An 18,912-nucleotide genomic window follows, 5' to 3' on the forward strand; every position below is an offset into this window, starting at 1 on the left:
TGTTTAACAAAGGTATTTTCAGTAAATAAGTCATCTGTCTTGCAAAATTCTATTGTGCCATCTGTGGCATAATTTCTGTAACCAAGGCCATATTTTCCAACTCCTCATGCTTCTTCTTTGTTTCCAACTTTCACATTCCAATCACCAGCAATTATTACTACATCTTGATTGAATGTTTGGTCAGTTTCAGACTGCAGAGTTGGTAAAAATCTTCAATTTCTTCATCTTTGGCTTTAATAGTTGGCACATAAATTTGAATAATAGTCATAATAAGTTGTTTTCCTTTTAGATATATGGATACTATTCTATCACTGACATCATTGTGCTTTAGGGTAGATCTTGAAAGGTTTATTTGACAATGAGTGCAATACCATTCCTCTTTGTCATTCCCCTCATAATAGACCATATGATTGAGTGATTCAAAATGACCAATACCAATCCATTTCAGCTGAATAAAGCCTAGGATATTGATCTTTCTGTGTTCCATTTATTTTTGACAACTTCCAATTTTTCTAGATTCATACTCCATACATTCTGCATTCTGATTACTGATGGATGTTTACAGCTGTTGCTTCTCATTTTGAGTCATGCCACATCAGCAAATGAAGGTCCAGAAAGTTTTACTCTATCCAAGTCATTAAGATGGACTCCACTTTGAGGAGACAGCTCTTCCCCAGTCATATTTTGAGTGCCTTCCAACCTGAGGAGCTCATCTGCTGGCACTGTATCAGACAGTGTTTCCCTGTTATTCACAAGGTATTCAGTGGACAGGTTTTTTTTTTTTTTTCCCCAGAAGTGGATTTGGCCACATCCTTCTTCCTGTTTTGTTTTAGCCTGGAAACTGTGCTTAAAACTTGCTGGTAGTTGAAATACTGGTGGCATATCTTCCTGCATCACAGTAACATGACAAACTGAGAGTTGAGTGGTAGATTCTGTTGTTAGTATTCATATAACCTATAAAATGTTGTTGTTGTTCGGTGCTGTTGAGTCAGCCCCAACTCATAGTGACCCTTTGTACAACAGAACAAAACACTGCCCAGTCTTATGCCAACCTCACAATCCTTGCAATACCTGACCCTATCATTGCAGCCACGGTGTCAGTCCATCTCCTTGAGGGCCTTCCTCTTTTTCATTGACCCTCCCCTTTGCCAAGGATGATACCCTTCTCCAGGGAATGGTCCCTTCTGACAACATGACCAAAGTAGGTGAGGTGAAATCTGCCCATTCTTGCTTCCAAGGAGCATTCTGGCTGCACTTCTTCCAGGACAGATTTGTTTGTTCTTTTGGCAGTCCATGGTAATTTCAGTATTCTTTGCCAGTATCACAACTCGAGAGCATTAACTCTTCTTTGGTCTTCCTTGTTCATTGTCCAGTTCTCATATGCATATGAGGTGATTGAAAATACCATGGCTTGAATTAGGCTCACCTTAGTCTTCAAGGAGACATCTTTGCTCTTAAACACTTTAGTAAGAGGTCTTTTGCAGATTTTCTCAGTGCAATACATCATCTGATGTCTTGATTGCTGCTTCCATTGTTGATTGTGGAACCAAGTAATATGAAATCTTTAACAACTTTAATCTTTTCTCCATTTATTGTGATGCTGCTTACTGGCCCAGTTGTGAGAAATTTCATTTTCTTTATGTTGAGATGTAATCCACATTGCACGCTGAAATCTTTAATCTTCATCAGTAAGTGCTTCAAGTCCTCACTTTCAGCAAGCAAAGATGTGTCATCTGCGTATCACAGGTTGTTAATGAATGTCCCTCCAATCCTGATGCCATGTTCTTCTTCATATAGTCCAGCTTCTCGGGTTATTTGTTCAGCATATAGATTGAATAAGTATGGTGAAAGGATACAACCCTGACGCACTCCCTTCCTGCTTTTAAACCATGCAGTATCTTCTTGTTCTGTTCAAACGACAACCCCCTGGTCTATGTACAGGGTCCTGATGAGCATAATCAAGGCTTCTGGATTCCCATCCTTCTCAATGTTATCCATAATTTGTTAGGATCAACACAACCAAATGGTTTTGCATAGGCAATAAAACACAAGTAAACATCTTTCTGGTATTCTTTGCTTTCAGTCCAGACCCATCTGACATCAGCAATGATATACCTTGTTCTACGTCCTCTTCTGAATCTAGCTTGCATTTCTGAAGTTCTGTGTCCATACACTGCTACAACTGTTTTTGAATTATCTTCAACAAGATTTTACTTGCATGTGATACTAATGATAATGTTTGATAATTTCTGCATTTTGTGGGATAACCTTTCTTTGAAATGGGTACACATATGGATCTTTTCCAGTCAGTTGGCCAGGTAGCTGTCTTCCAGATTTCTTGACAAAGATACGTGAGTGCCTCTAGTGCGGCATCCGTTAGTTGAAATGTCTCAATGGGTATTCCATCAATTCCTAGAGCCTTGTTCTTTGCCAGTTTCTTCAGTGCAGCTTCGACTTCTTCCTCAAAACCATTGGTTCTTGATCAAATGCCACCTCCTGAAATGGATGAACATTGACCAGTTCTTTTTAGTGCAGGGATTCTGTATTCCTTCCCACCTTCTTTTTTTCCCCCTTCAATCTTCTTTTGATGTTTCCTGCATCATTCAATATTTTGCCCATAAATTCTTTCAATAGTGTTACTTGGGGCTTGAATTTTTTCTTCAGTTCTTTCAGCTTAAGAAATGCTGAGCACATTCTTCCCTTTTGTTTTCTAACTCCAGATGTTTTCATATTTCATTATAATAATTTGACTGTCTTCTTGAGCTGCTCTTTGAAATCTTCTGTTCAGCTTTTTTATCTTGTCATTTCTTCCATTAACTACTCTGCATTCAAGGGCAAGTTCCAGAGTCTCTTCTGATATCCATTTTGAACTTTTCTTCCTTTCCTGTCTTTTTAATGACCTTTTGCTTTCTTCATGGATGATGTTCTTGACGTCATCCCACAATTCCTTTGGTTTTCAGTCATTGGTGTTCAATGCATCAAATCTATTCTTTAGATGGTCTCTAAATTGAGGAGGGATATAATCAAGGTCATATTTTGGCTCTTGTGGACTTGTCTTAATTGTCTTCAGTTTGAGCTTGAGCTTGCTTATGAGCAGTTGATGGTGTCTTCCACAATCAGCTCTGGCCTTGTTTTGGCTGAAGATACTGAATTTCTCCATCACCTCTTTTCACAGATGTAGTAGATCTGATTCCTGTGTACTCCATCTGGCAAGGTCCACATGTATAGCCATCATTTGTGTTGTTGAAAAAGATATTTGCAATGAATAAGTCTTTGGTTTTGCAAAATTCTATCATGCGATCTCCAGCATTATTTCTATCACCAAGGCCATATTTTCCAGTTACCAGTGATTCTTCTTTGTTTCCAAGTTTTGCATTCCAGTCATCAATGATAATCAACACATCTTGATTGCATGTTTGGTCAATTTCAGACTGCAGAAGTTGGTGAAAATCTTCATTTTCCTCATCTTTGGCTTTGGTGGTTGGTGTGTAAATTTGAATAATACTCGTATTAACTGTTCTTCCTTGTAGGATATGCATATTATCCTATCACTGACAGCACTGTACTTCAGGATAGATCTTAAAACATTCTTTGTGATGATGAATGCCACGCCGCCATTCCTCTTCAATTTGTCATTCCCACCACAGTAGATAACATGGTTGTTTGATTCAGAATGGCCAAAAACAGTCCATTTCAGCTCACTAATGCCTAGGATGTCTATCTTTGTGCATTCCATTTCATTTTTGACAACTTCCAATTTTCTTAGATTCATACTTCATACATTCCATGTTCCAATTATGAATGAATATTTGCAGCTGTTTCTTCCCATTTTGAGTCTTGCCACATCAACAAACAGAGGTCCCAAAAGCATTACTCCATCCACATCATTAAGTCGGCTCTACTCTGAGGAGGCAGCTCTTCTCCAGTCGTATTTTGAGTGCCTTCCAATCTGAGGGGCTCATCTTCGGACACTATATCAGTTAATGTTTCAGGGCTATTCATAAAGTTTTCCCATAATATATCAGACAGTGTTTCACTGCTATTTAAGGTTTTCACTGACCAGTTCTTTGAGAAGTGGATGGCCCCTTCCTTCATTCTTCTGAGTCTGTCTTAGTCTTAGCTCTGCTGAAACATGTTTACCATGGTTGACCCTGCTGCTATTTGAAATACTGTTGGCATAGCCTTCAGCCTCACAGCAACACACAAGCCACCACAGTATGACAAACTGACAGACGATTGGTGGAAATATTACATAGAATCAATTACAACTATTTTTTTCACATACATTTCTATAATAAAAATTCATAATTTATATATATAATAGTTATTGATTATATAACTCTTTGATAACTAAAGAGACTGACATTTTAAAACATAAAGTGGGAGAAATGCTGTGTTTCTTGATACATATTTAGAAATGTAACTGAAATCTTAAACAGTTTTTTTTTTCAATTTCAGCATTTTAAAATTTTCTTTAAAAACATAACATCTTGAAATGTATCTGATTTAAATGAAATTTTTTGGGTTTAAGTTTGAATTATGTTCTAAAAATATAGTGCTATTTTCAGTCACCTTATATGTATGCAAAAACTAGGAAATTAATAATGAAAACTGAAGAAGAACTATGCATTTGAATTGTGGTGTTGGTGAAGAGTGTTGAATATACCATGGGCTGCCAGTAGAACAAACAAATCTGTTTTGGAAGAAGGACAGCCAGAATACTCCTTAGAAGCAAAAATGGTGAGACTTTTGCATATATTATCAGGAGGAACCAGTCCCTGGAGAAGGACATCATGCTTAGGAAAGTAGAGTGTCAGTGAAAAAGAGGAAGATCCTTCACAAAATGGATTGATAAAGTAGCTGCCACAATGAGCTCAAACATAGCAACAGTTGTGAGGTGGCACAGAACTGGGCATTGTGTTGTTCTGTTATACATAGGATTGTTGAGTCACAACCAACTTGATGGCACCTAAGAATAAGAGACCCTAGTAAGTAACATTATCTAGATAAATTTTCATAATATAATTTTTTATATCATTGAACTTACTTGTCTGGGAAAAAAAAAAATCAACTCATTGCCATCGATTTGACTCCTAGCAACCCTTCCTTGGGTTTCCAAGGTGGTATCTCTACAGATACAGAGTTCCTTATTTGTCCAGTACCTTCTATTAATGCAAATGATACTGGTTTTTAAAAAATTTTTAATAGTTATATGTATTGTAACTACCACAGTCTGTCAGTTTGTTGTACTGTGGTGGCTTATGTGTTGCTGTGAGGCTGGAGCTATGCCACCAGTATTTCAAATACCAGCAAAGTCAACCATGGTGGACAGGTTTCAATGGAGCTTCCAGACTAAGACAAACTCAGAAGGAAGGGGCCATCCACTTCTCAAAGAATTGGCCAGAGAAAACCTTATGAATAGCAGTGAAACACTGTCAGATATAGTACTGGAAAACTTCTTGAATAGCCCTGAAACATTGTCTGATATAATGCCAGAAGATGAGCCCCTCAGGTTGGATGGCACTCAAAATATGATTGGGGAAGAGCTGCCTCCTCAAAGTAGAATTGGCCATAATAATGTGGATGGAGTAAAACTTTTGGGACTCCCATTTGCTGTTGTGGCATGACTCAAAATGGGAAGAAAGAGCTGCAAACATCTATTAATATTCAGAATATGGAATGTACGAAGTATGAATCTAGGAAAATTGGGAGTTGTCAAAAATGAAATGTAACGCATAAAAGATATTGATGTCCTAGGCACTGGTGAGCTGAAATGGACTGGTTTTAGCCATTTTGAATAGAAAATCATATGATCTACTATGTCAGGAATGACAAATTGAAGAGGAATGGTGTGACATTCATCATTACAAAGAATGTTTTAAATATACGTATCAACCACTCTGGTAGTTATGCTTGTGTGTCAACTTGGCTGGGCCTGCTTGAGTGGCTGGGCAGCTGGTGGTAGTTATTCCCCATGATGAGACTGGGAATCAACTCTATGGAGGGATCTACCACAAGCAGCTGAGTAGCTGCCTTTGTCATGTGGTCTGCTTCTTGTTTATAAGGAGAAGACTTAGGAATGGTCTCTAGCCTATGGTACACTTGGACTCTGCATGTGGCCGTGTCGTTGCTCACCAGCCTGCTATGCTCTGCCGACCTTGAGACTTACAGTGGACTTGAGTTACTGACCTGCTGTGTGGTTTGGTAGTATTGGGACTGTGCCATTTTCTTTGTCAACCTTGGGCTTCTGAGCCTCAGCAGCCAGCAGCTGTCAGTGAAGAAATGCCTCTAGCTTCATTGGGCCAGGAGCAGGAGGCAGAGTTGGACTCCAAAGTTGAGGGGCTTTCACCCAACCCCTAGAGCCTGGCACTTTGAACTTGGACTTAAAGCCTCCAAACTGTAAGAGAATAAACTCCTGTTTGTTAAGGCCATCCCATTTGTGGTATATTCTTGTCAGAGCGGCACTAGGTAACCAGAACAACCACTAAAGCCAAAGATGAGAAAACTGAAGATTTTTACTAACTTCTGCAGTCTGAAATTGACTAAACATGCAATCAAGATGTGTTGATTATTACTAGTGATTCAAATGTGAAAGTTGGAAACAATGAAGGATCATCTGTAGATGGAAAATAAGGCCTTGGTCATAGAAATGACATGGGAGATTGCATGATGGGATTTTACAAAACTAATGACTTATTCGTTGCAAATACCTTTTTTCAACAACAGAAATGGTGGTTATACTTTGCCAGATGAGCACATAGGAGTCAGATCGACTACATCTGTGGAAAGAGGCAATGCAGAAGCTCAATATCTTCAGCCAAAACAAGGCCAGGAGCTGACTGTGGAACAGAACATCAACTGCTCATATTCAAGTTCAGGTTGAAGCTTAAGGTTGAAGGAAAATTAAAACAAGTTCACGAGAGCCAAAATATGACCTTGATTATATCCCACCTGAATTTAGAGACCACCTAAGGAATAGATTTGACACACTAAACACCAGTCACCAAAAATTAGAGGAATTATGGAATGACATCAAGAGCATCATCCATGAAGAAAGCAAAAGGTCATTTAAAAGACAGGAAAGGAAGAAAAGACCAAAATGGATGTCAGAGACTCTCTGAAACTTGCTCTTGAATGGAAAGTAGCTAAAGCAAGTAGAAGAAATGAGAAGATAAAAGAGCCAAACAGCAGATTTCAAAGGCACCTTGGGAAGACAGAGTCAATTATTATAATGAAATGTACAAAGACCTGAAGTTAGAAAACCAGAGGGGGAAAACATGCTCAGCATTTCTCAAGCTGAAAACCGAGGAAAAAATTCAAGCCTCAAGTAACAATATTGAAAGATTCTATGGGCAAAATATTGAATGATGCAGGAAGCATTGAAAGAAGATGGAACAAATACAGAGGCTCACTGTACCAAAAAGAATTGGTCAATATTCATGTATCTCAGGAGGTGGTATATGATCAAGAATGCATAGCATTGAAGGAAGACATTGAAGCTGCACTGAAGGAATTGGCCAAAACAAGGCTCCGGGAATTGATGTAATACCCATTGAGATGTTTCAACAAACAAATGCTGTGCTGGAGGCACTGGGAGAAATCCTTATATGTACCAATTCCAAAGAAAGGTGTGGAAATTATTGACAAATATAATTAATATTGTTGTTGTTGTTGTTATGTGCCGTCGAATTACACCCAAGTAAAATTTTGCTGATGATAATTCAAAAATGGTTGCAGTAAGTATATTGACAGGGAGCTTCTAGAAATACAAGCTGGATTCAGAAGAGGACATGGAACGAGGGATATCATTGCTGATGTCAGATGGATCTGGCCTGAAAGCAAAGAATACCAGAAAGATGTTTACTTATGTTTTACTGACTATGCAAAAGCATTTGACTATGTGGGACACAACAAATTATGGATAACATTATGAAGAATGGAATTCCAGAACAACTTATTGTGCTCCTGGGGAACATGTACATAGACCAGGAGGCTGCCATTTGAACTGAACAAGGGGATACTACATGGTTTAAAATCAGGGAGTGTGTCAGCCTCTTACCATGCTTAATCTGTATGCTGAGCAAATAATCTGAGAAGCTGGACTATGTGAGGAAGAATGCAGCATCAGGATTGGAGGAAGACTTATTAACAACCTGCAATATGCAGATGACACAATTTACTTGCTGAAAGTGAAGATGACTTGAAGTGCTTACTGATAAAGATTAAAGACTTCAGTCTCCAGTATGGATTATACTTCAATATGAAGAAAACGAAAATCCTCACAACTGGACCAATAAGCAGCATCACGATAAATGGAGAAAAGATTGAAGTTGTCAAATATTTCGTATTACTTGGTTCCACCATCAACACCAGTGGAAGCAACAGTCAAGAAATCAAATGACGTATGGTGCTGGGCAAATCTGTTGTAAAAGGTCTCTTTAAAGTGCTGAAGAGCAAAGATGTCTCTTTGAGGACTAAGGTGTGCCTAACTCAAGCCATGGTATTTTCAGTCACCTCATATGCTTGTGAGAGTTGGACAGTGAATAAGGAAGATCAAAGAGGAGTTGATGCTTTTGTGTTGTGGTGTTGGTGAAGAATACTGAAAGTATTAAGGACTTCCAGAAGAAGTAACAAATCTTTCCTGGATGAAGTGCAACCAGAATGCTCCTTGGAAGTGAGAATGGCCAGACTTCATCTCACCTACTTTGGTCATGTCATCAGAAAGGACCATTCCCTGGAGAAGGATACCATGCTTGGTAAAGTGGAGGGTCAGTGAAAAAGGGAAGACCCTTGCGAAGATGCCTTGACACAGTGGCTGCAACAGTGGGCTCAGGTGTATCAAGGATTGTCAGGTTGGTACAGGACCTGGTGGTGGTTCATTCTGTTGTGCATAGGGTCACTATGAGTTGGAGCCGACTGGATGGCACCTGACAACAAAACATGTATTGTAAATGAAACTGATTTTTCTGTTTGTTATAATCATATCAAATGTCCTTTAAAAATAAACACGTTGCTTTTAAAAGCCAGTATTTACTTAAAGAAAAATATTAAGTGATGATACAGGTGATGTTTAGAAAATAGAGCATACAGTGTTGGGGAGTGAAGTAGGCAATCACTAATACTTGTCAAGTGTATGTAAATGGAAGATCCCCATTTTGCAGTTGGGAAAGCTGAAGCCTGAGTGATGAAGTCACTTCTTCAGGATCACACAGTTAATTAGTGATGCCCGTGAGGCCAGAGCACACTTATCCCGTCTCCTCCCACCGCACTGTATCTGCTTGCTTTACTGTGCTCCTGGGCTACCCCAGGTGGTCAAGTCCATGTGATCAGAAGATGGCCCAAGCCACTGCCCCATCACTGATGTCTTTTTCTCCACTTTTCTAGCTACTAAAACCTCAGCAGACCATAACAAGAAGGAAGTGAAGCTTTCTTTCAGAGACAAAGAGGAAGCCACCAGGTGAGGTGTCAGTGTGAGAATGCGGGACACTGGGCTACACTGGAAGAAGGTTGTGGTCTCTTGAAAGCTGCCCTCCATCATTCCCAGTACTCTGCTTCCAGGCTTCAGACAGCACTCGGACACCCAATGATTCTTTTCCACTACCCCTTAATCTAAACTTTTGTTTTTAATTCCCTGCCAAAATGTAGGGTGGCATAGTGCCTAAGGCACTCGACTGCTAACCAGAAGGCTGGCAGTTCAAACCCACCAGCCACTCCTCGGAAGGAAGGTTGGGCAATCTACTTCCATAGTGATACTGCCTCGGCAACCCAAGGAGGGGTTGGTGTGAGTCAGGTCCGACTCGACAGCACGTAACAACAACAACATTAAATGACAGGCACTGTCTGAGAGTCAGGACTGTAAAAATAAACCAGACACAAAAAACAGAACAACAGTAAAGATGGGGGCAAACAGAGATATAATGGCTGCCGGTTTTATCTTTGAGTGCCAGTACTGGGCTGTGTGCAGTTACTCAGTTAACGTTTCCACTGTCCTAATGGGATAGAGCAAGATCCCCTTAAACCTATTGCCATCGAGTCGGTTCCAAGTAATAGCAACCTTTTAGAACATAGCTTTCCAAGGCTGTAATCTTTACAGAAGCAGACTCCCTTGTCTTTCTCCCTGGAGAAGCTGGTGGGTTTGAACTCCCACCTTTCGGTTAACAGTGAAGCACTTATCCACCACGCCACCAGGGAGCCTAGTGCAAGAGTACTGGTGCTCATAGTATGCTCCGCTAACAGAATCAACTCGTTAGAAGTGCCGATTCTGGGGCCCTACCCAGGCCTACTGAGCCAGAAGCTCTAGGGGTGGGGCTCAACCATCTGGTTTTTACCAGGCTTCGAGGAGATTTTGCTGCACACTAGAGTTTGAGAACCACTAGTGTTGTGGTTAAGGGCGTGGACTTTAAGTCAATCTGGTGCCAAAGCCCACATCTTGTGCCATGCTGGTAAAAATACGGAAACCCATCTACTTTGTTCTTCATTGTCCCCTACATATATTTATTTCATTTGTGTTTTCTTTTAAAGTTAACAAGCTTTGTGTCCCAGCATAATTCCCAGATCGCCTCGGAGGACAGAATGTCAGAATAGTTTACTCCCCATTGCAGCATCTTCTCTTGGCATAAGTTCTCTACCTCTGCTCTTTATTTCTTCCTTCCTCCTTAGTTCAGCACTCTTTTTCCTAGTTCCCTTCTATTTTTTTATTTAATTTCAGCTGCTACTTTTGTTTTAAGCCAATTTGAATCTTTTTAGACTCTAAAGTTACATAACCACCTAAACAAAACTGGTGCTAGCATAGCCATGAGGTGTTCAGTGTTTAGGGCCATCATTGAAGTGCACCTGTATGGCATTAGATGACACGGAATGATACTCACCAGATTTGAGAAGGCAAGTGTATCACCAGGCACTAAAGGCAGAGCTGTGTCTACATTTCAGCCCCAAGTTGGTCTGCGACACCTCAACCGGCTTACCTATGAAGGAGATGGTGACATCTTCGGACCTCCCAGGAAGCAGACCAATGAGTCCTGAAGAACAAATGAATGTGATGTTACAGCAGGAGATGGAAATAGAAAGTAAAGAGGCCAAACCGTCTGAATCAGATTTGGAGGTATGTTCTTGTTTCCTTTCACTCAGTTTGCTAAGTCTTACTCTTGGCATCTCAGTGGGTCTAAACTGGGGTGTGCAGCAGAATCACCTGGGGAGCAGTGCCCAGACTAGTGAACAAGGATGTGTGTGTGCACGTGTGTGTGTGTATGTGTGTGTGTGTGTGCGCGCGCAGAGTTCTCTGCTCCAGTAAGGCCTGGAAATTGGTACCTTTGGGTCCACTTAGAACACAGGTTATAAAGAGGCAACCCGTAGGTGAGGGTTGCCATATTTAACAAAAATAAATAAAGCACAACAATTTCAAATAAACAATGAATCATTTTTTTTAGTGAAAGTACAAGTGTGCCTCAGTGTACCCTGTGTTTTTTCTGACAATCCTACCATAGGCTGAATTTAAACATTAGTATTTTGAAAATGAGGGAAACCCCTTACAGGTTTTTATTCCTCACTTTATCCTAATCCCCACCCATTCCTTATTACATCCTCATGTCCAGCCACTTTTCATTTGTTAACATTACCTGCCTGGCTCCAGGTAGGCTTTTGAGTTTCCAACTCTGCTATCAAAGAACATCAGAGCTCTGGAAGCAACAGCTTGTGCTTGTAGAACCATTTCCTGCCAAGCTGGCTCTGCCCGTGGCAGCCCCATGTATCAGAACTGTGCTCTCCAGAGTTCTCAGTGGCTGATCGCTCAGAAGTGATTGCCTCAGGGTGGATTCAAACCTCCAGCCTTTCAGTTAGCAGCCGGGTACTTAACTGTTTGCCCCACTCAGGGACTCCTGGGGGTTATAGTATGTGATAAATGGTTAATAATAAAACTGACAGCTATTGACAGAGTTCTGTGGTCAACCCACTGGTTTCTTGACACCCCGACTCCCCCAACTCGCCCATCCTCCCTCACGACCTGAGCATTATGATTATTTCCATTGTGTGTGGAAATTGAAGTGTAGGCTGATTAACAGCTTTCCCAAGGCAAAACTAGGACTTAGACCAGGGCAGGCAAATACCAGCACATCTCTATGCTCAAGAGAGCTATGCATCATTTCTCAAACTTGCCTCAAGGTAATTTCATAAACTTGCTTGGGGTGCTTGCTTAAAGACCCCATAACTGCCTGAGGAGGGCCTGGGAATCTGAACCCCCCAGGCTATTCTAACAGTCACGGATGTTTGACAATTTTGTTTCATACTAAGCAGCTTCCACTACAGATGGAGAAAGGTGAGTGGTGATTACCAGCAGCAGCCTCTGATCATAGGCGGTTGGCACTGAAGCTCATAGCTGGTTTCAAACCTTTTTCCTACACTTTGTACTTCTCATCCATCTGACATGGTTCTTCCCTGGGCCACCCAGCCATCCAGCAGCTTAGAGGCAAGTCATAAGCAATGGGACTTCCTGAAGCCACCAGGTCATATTGGCCATTTTTGTTTAGTCTATCTATGTTGCTTTCTAAGCTCCCAATCCCATGGTTGGCTTAGAAGAACTATCATAAATCTCACTAGGACTTTGGAAATTCTCTTCCCACTGACAGCTACAGGCCATGCAATGAAAGTGCTTTGGAAAGGAGGTGAACTGTTTGAGTCCATTTTAGGAGCTTGTCATACCTCTTAATGCTCACCAGATAAGTGTCTCAGGATTCCTTCCACTGCTCTTAGCCCCATGATATTTGACAGTCCTTTTGTACACCCCACTGAAATCTCTGGCTTATGGTTGGATCCTTCAGAGACGTGGAGGGTACTCACCCATGATCTCACTGCAGTGAGTTAGTGGCAGGTCCAGAAAGCAGGATGGCAGCAAGAGAAGGGTGAGGAGGGGCACTGTTGGAGCAGGGCCCCTTGGCAGCTGGTGGGCATGGGTGGTTGGACACAGTTATCCAACCATGATTGTTTTCTTGCTGGTTGTTTTCTTCATGGAAGAGGTACTGTTACTATTTGAACAATGGCATCCGGAGAGACATGATTGCCCCTGAAGAGGAAAAGGTGATGATTCGAATTTTGAAGCTGATTTCTAACAAGCTGCGAACAAGCACCATGGAACCCCTGCTTGAGGATCTCTTCAATGAGAAGGAAAATGACTACTACAGTAGCCTCATGAAAAGCATTGGTAAGGCTGGGCAAGGATAAATGGGCAGAGGGCTCCCATGGGCACTGTCTTTCCTCTCACTTCAGTCCTCCACCTTGGTTCCTCTGAAAAGAGCAAAAATATTGTTTAACTTTTAATTCCACACTGTAGCCCCCCATCACTTAAGTCCACCAGTGCTTCCCACACTTTAATGTGTATACAAATCATCTGAGGATCTTGTTGAAATGCAGACTTAATTCAGTAGGTCTGGAGAGGGACCCAGGAGATGTAGATGCTGTTGACCCTCTAGGGCCACACTACAGATGTCAGGGGCTTACTCAAACTTCTAGGACTCCTGGTGGCAGAAGGGTTAAGTGCTCAGCTGCTGACCTAATGGTCAGCAGCTCAAACCATGAGTCACTCTGTGGGAGAAAGATTTGGTAGTCTGCTTCCATAAAGATTTACAAACTTGGAAACCCAAAGGGGCATTTCTGCCTGTCCTATAGGCTTGTCAATGGCTACGGTTTCATATTTCAAAATCTAGCTCACGATCTGCCTCTTCTCTCAAGTATTTTTATCCCTCTATACCCCTCAGTAGGGAGCTCTGACGGCATAGTGCCTAAGGCATTTGACTGGCTTAGGTAGTTGGTTGGTGGTTCAAATGCACCAGCCACCCCGTGGAAGGAATGCTGGACAATTTACTTCTGCAGAGATTTACTGCCTCGGAAACCCAAAAGGAGGGTGCTATGAGTCAGAATCAACACAATGGCAGTGAGTTTGGTTATACTCCTCAGTAGGAGCTCTGGTGGTGTTGTGGTTAAAGCATTGGACTGCTAACTAAAAGATCAGTGGTTCGAGCCCACCAGCTGCTCCACTGGATAAAAGATGAGGCAGTCTGCTTCTGTAAAGATATGCTTCTGTAAAGATATGCAGCCTTGGAAACCGTATGGAGCAATTCTGCTCTGCTCTGTAAGGGTGCTCTGCTCTATAAGGGTGCTGTGAGTTGGAACCAACTCAATGACAGTGAATATACCCCTCAGTGAAGGAACCTTGGTGGTGCAGTGGTTAAAGTAGTTATCTGCCAACCAAAAGTTTTGTGGTTTGAATCCACCAGCTACTCCCACAGGAGAAAGATGAGGCAGTCTGCTTCTATAAAGAGATTTACAGCCTTGGAAACACCATGGGGGCACTTCTACTCTGCTCTATAGGGTTACTGTGGTTGGAATCCACTTGATAGCAGGGGTTTGGTTTTGATTTATACACCTCAGTGATCACTCCTTTCTCTGAATTCATAGCATTTCCTGTCTGTTTTCAACTCATCCTGCTTTGGAACTTCTGTGTCATCATTTCTCTGCTGTTAGTTAACACTGGATTTGTCTTTCCACTTCTCATGGGTCTTGGCTCTCCCATTAGACTGTGAAATCTTTGTTGGTGAAGGCCACATTAGTGACCCTAGCTCCCTCTCATCCTTAGTCCAGGGTCTTTTACACACAGTTGGTCATTGGGAAATACTAAATGACTGGCAAACACTACAGATGAGTAAGTAAGCACAAGGAAGCCCATGCTTACCTTGCTTACTGTGCACTCAGGGATTAGAAATTTGAAAAGAGGCTTTGATTCTGTAGGAAAGTGTTGGGATAGAGACAGATGCCAGCCATATGTAGAAGTAGAATCCTTCATGTGAAAGTGAAATGTGAAATTGTTCACTATGGATTAATAAGTAGGCATAAGTAAGTCCTTGCTTATTGAGTAATCTGACACTGTTTCTAAGTTTTGAAGCTATGCCCGTGGAGTGCTAAAAAAAAAAAAAAAAAAAAAAAAAAAAACCTACTGCCATCTAGTTGATTTCAACTCATAGACATGGGGTTTCTGAGGTGGTAAATCTTTATGGAAGTAGTTGCCCCATTTTCCTTCTGCAGAGTAGCTGGTGGGTTTGAAGCGCCAACCTTCTGGTTAGCAGTGAAATGCCTTAGGTACTATCCCACCAGTGCTCAAAGTCCCTGCTTACTAACAGGATGTTTGCTCTCTTGTTTATAGTTGATTACATCCTCATGGACCCAATGGAGAGAAAACGACTCTTCATCGAAAATATCCCCCGCTTGTTTCCTCAAAGAGTGATCCGGGCCCCTGTGCCCTGGCACAGTGTCTATGTGTCTGCCAAGAAGTGGAGCAAGGAACATCTGCACACAGTGAACCCCATGATGCTCAGCCTGAAGGAACTGTGGTTTTCAGAGTAAGAAGTGCCTCCACTCCCTTTTCATTCCCTTTCTTTCTTTCTTGCACACAGGAGAGAACCCCTGAGGCTGGGCCCAGAAGTTCCATTGAACAGAATTTCTGCCCTTGAAGTGAAATAAGATAAACAAAAGTGCACCCGAGACCGCAGGTGATAAATGGCTCCAGCCTTCACAGGTGGCCCTGCTTTGTGCTCACAAAGCACTGGAGCACATAGGCTGAGAGCCCAGACGCAGAGCCAGCCTGCTGACGTTCAGACGCCAGCTCTGCCGCTTCACCCATACTGTGGGATGTTACCTCACCGCTCTGAATTTTTCTCTCCTTATCTCTGAATTTGGCACAGTAAGAGTTCCTACTTCAATACCTGTTGCTATTGAGTCAATTCTGAGTCATAGTGACCATAGAGAACTACTAGAAAGGAGCTCTGGTGGCACAGTGGGTAAGGCATTTGGCTGCTAACCAGAAGGTTAGAGGTGCAAACCCACCATCTGCTCCGCAGGAGGAAGATGAGACAATCTACTTCTGTAAAGATTTACAGCCTTGGAAACCCAATGGGGGTCACTGTGAGTTGGAATTGACTCAATGGCAGTGGGTTTAGGACAGCATAGAGCTTCCCCATAGGATTTTCAAGGCTGTAAATCTTTACAGAAGCAGACCGCCTCATTTTTCTTCTGCAGAGAGCCTGGTGGGTTTAAATCAGTGACATTTTCGTTGGCAGCTGAGTGCTTGACCACTGTGCTACCAGGCCTCCTATTGAATCAATAGGAGGAGTGTAGAGGGTGCAGATTCTCCTCATTCCACTTAATACCTGCCAAGTCCTTAGAACAGTGCCTGACATAAGATGAGCTCCCAGTGAGTGATGATTAGCCATGACCTCCATTATGACACTCCTCACACTGAGTTACAGTTGCATATGCTTGCTTGTCTTTCCCTGTAGCCTATGAGCTGCATAGGGGATTGAGTGTGATTCCTTTATATAAAAAAGGGATTGCAAGCAGTGGTCTTTGTTATATTTACCAATCACTAAATGGGCCACTCCTTGGAAGGAAGATGGGGCAATCTACTTCCATAGTGATACTGCCTCAGAAACCCAAGGAGGGGTCGCTATGAGTCGGGTCCGACTTAGGGGCACATAACAACAACAACAACAACAAATTGGCCACAGGAAGTGTGGGAGTCCAGAAGAGGTAAGAGTTACTTTTTTTCTTTTCTTTTTCATTTTTCATTGAGATACAATTCACATACCAGAAAAGTCACCCTTTAAAAGTTACAGTCACAAAGTTGTGAAACCATCCCCATCATCTATTTCCAGAACATTATTTTCCTACAAAGAAACTCGGCACCTGTTAGCAATCACTCCCTGTCCTCTCCCATCCCCCAGCCTGTCCCCAGTTGCGGGCAACCACTAACCTGCTTTCCGTCTCTCTGGATTTACCTATTATGGATGTTTCCTATAAATGGAATCATGCAGTATGTGGTCTTTTGTGACTGGCTTCTCTTAGCATAAATAAACACTTGAATTGACTTACTTATCTGCTCTCTGAGCAAGTTCTTTTGGGCTATCCACTTCTTCCTTAGTTACCCCTGTATTGCAGATATAATTCTAATCTACTTGAGTTTCCTCTCATTGAAAAATACCTTAGGAAGTTTCTCCATCTCTGTTGACAGATTCGCTGACATCAGGTTTGTTCGAACAGCAGAATTACTGGCAGGACAATTACCTCTGCAGCCTCACCAGTATGAGACTGTGATCCAGACACACTGCGCGGACGCCCACGACATTCTTCTCAACAAGTTAGTATCTGGCCTCAGAGTGGAACTGCACCACGGTATCATGAAGACTGAAAACTAGATGAAAGGGAAATGGTCCCTCCCCAGCCCAGCAGAGAGCCCGCTCCTACTTCTGTTTACGTCCTGCCTTCATCTTCCCCTGCTCCCTTTCTGTGCTGTGACAGCCGAGTGTCTCTTTTCCAACTGCTCCTCACCCTCACTTCTAGTTTCTCTCTGCCTTTTTGAAACTCTCATTTCGCCTTCCTCTCGGGGTTACCACTTCCATTCCCTCATTCTGAAATCCCTTAGGTTTCTCTAGGTAATAGGATAATACATTTGAGTGACTGTGTTCAAATGGCCCAAACAGCCTCAGGGTTCCAAGGTTGGGGTTTTCAGTCACTTTATCCCTTTGACCTTTGCAAATGCTTGCAGAACTGTGTCCAAAGCCAGGGAAATGCCCTTGTATGAATGGTGATAAGAATACCTACTGTGTAGGGTTTTTTATGGGTTAGAGAAAATAGACAATGGCTGCCGCATAACAAACCAAAACCAAACTCACTACCATAGAGTTTATTCTAACTCATCGAGGCCCCCATTAGTTTCCCAAGGCTGTAAATCTTAACAGAAGTAGATTGCCTCATGTTCCTCCCACAGGACAGTTGGTGGGCTTGAACTACCAACCTTCTGGTTCTTAGCCAAATTCCTTACCCATTATTCCACCAGAGCTCCCTTGCCGCATAATAACCACTCCAAAAATATCGTAATTATGACCTCTATTGTGATGCCTGTTACTAGTACATTGACTGTTAGAGTATACTTTTCGAGAACTTTGAGAAGAGACAAGACATGGTGGGAAGAGAAGGCCATAGGCAGTGGTTCCCACTGGGAATTAGAAATTGAGAGATGTGGGAAGACAAGAACAATGAGGTGTCCATTCCTTCTTTTGATTGTTGAATTCCTGCTCTCCACTTCTCAATAGCCTCCCCCACACTAGAGTTCTCCTCTCACGTTTCCTTCCTTTTCTCTTCTTTTTTCTCCCTACAAAGTCTAAATCAGAGATGAGGCACCTGTCAGACAGAGAAGTTAGAGAGAATCATTCCATTTCTTGCCCTCTTTTACTCCAATCTCTGATTATAATGAAGAAAAATGTAGACTCAGCAGGAAGTGCCACCTGTCAATTTGATTGTTGTTAACAGAAGCATGATCATCTCTCGATTCAGATCTCTTACTTTCTTGTCAGGAAAGGAGTGTTTACAAGTGAGGTGGCCAGAGATACAAAGGTACAATTTGCAAGGCTGTTTAAGGGTAGATGAGGCCATGGTTCTGTCAGAGAGAGAGGGGCTGGTGGAAGGGCTTCTCCCAGCTCTGAAGAGTTTCCCACTTGGATGCTTTCTTATCTTTATAGGTGGGTCCCCAGCTGTGCTAAGCTTTTCATCTCACGGAAGGAACAGTGGATCCATTTTGCCCCCAAGAATGAATACGAGTCCTCTCATATCATTGAGGAATATTTTGCTTCTGTTGCATCCTTCATGTCACTCCAGCTCCGGGAGTTGGTCATCAAGTCTCTCCAGGATCTTGTTTCCTTTTTTATGATACACAAGGTAGGTAGGGGATCGGACATGGGCCTTTTGAGAGGAATCAACCTCTTTAGAATCAGGCATTCCGTCTCATCTGTTTTAGTTATTTAGTGCTGCTATAACTGAAATAGGAGCTCTGGTAGCATAGTGGCTAAAGCACTTGACTGCTAACCAGAAGGCTGG

General features: G+C 42.1%; 1 protein-coding gene across 1 annotated transcript in view; it reads left to right on the forward strand.

Moving 5' to 3' along the window:
* DNAH3 (dynein axonemal heavy chain 3) overlaps positions 1–18,912 on the forward strand; it is a 308,795-nt gene that overhangs the window by 46,200 nt on the left and 243,683 nt on the right. Inside the window, exons 5-10 of the mRNA XM_042783203.1 lie at positions 9,385–9,457; positions 10,930–11,101; positions 13,006–13,192; positions 15,188–15,383; positions 17,051–17,176; positions 18,558–18,753. Of these exons, the coding sequence (XP_042639137.1) occupies positions 9,385–9,457; positions 10,930–11,101; positions 13,006–13,192; positions 15,188–15,383; positions 17,051–17,176; positions 18,558–18,753 (950 nt within the window). The remainder of the gene's footprint in view (positions 1–9,384; positions 9,458–10,929; positions 11,102–13,005; positions 13,193–15,187; positions 15,384–17,050; positions 17,177–18,557; positions 18,754–18,912) is intronic.

The sequence above is a fragment of the Orycteropus afer genome, unplaced genomic scaffold (genome assembly GCF_000298275.1).
Source record: "Orycteropus afer afer isolate SDZICR_OR568_19922 unplaced genomic scaffold, OryAfe1.0 scaffold00732, whole genome shotgun sequence".
Lineage (NCBI taxonomy): Eukaryota > Metazoa > Chordata > Mammalia > Tubulidentata > Orycteropodidae > Orycteropus > Orycteropus afer.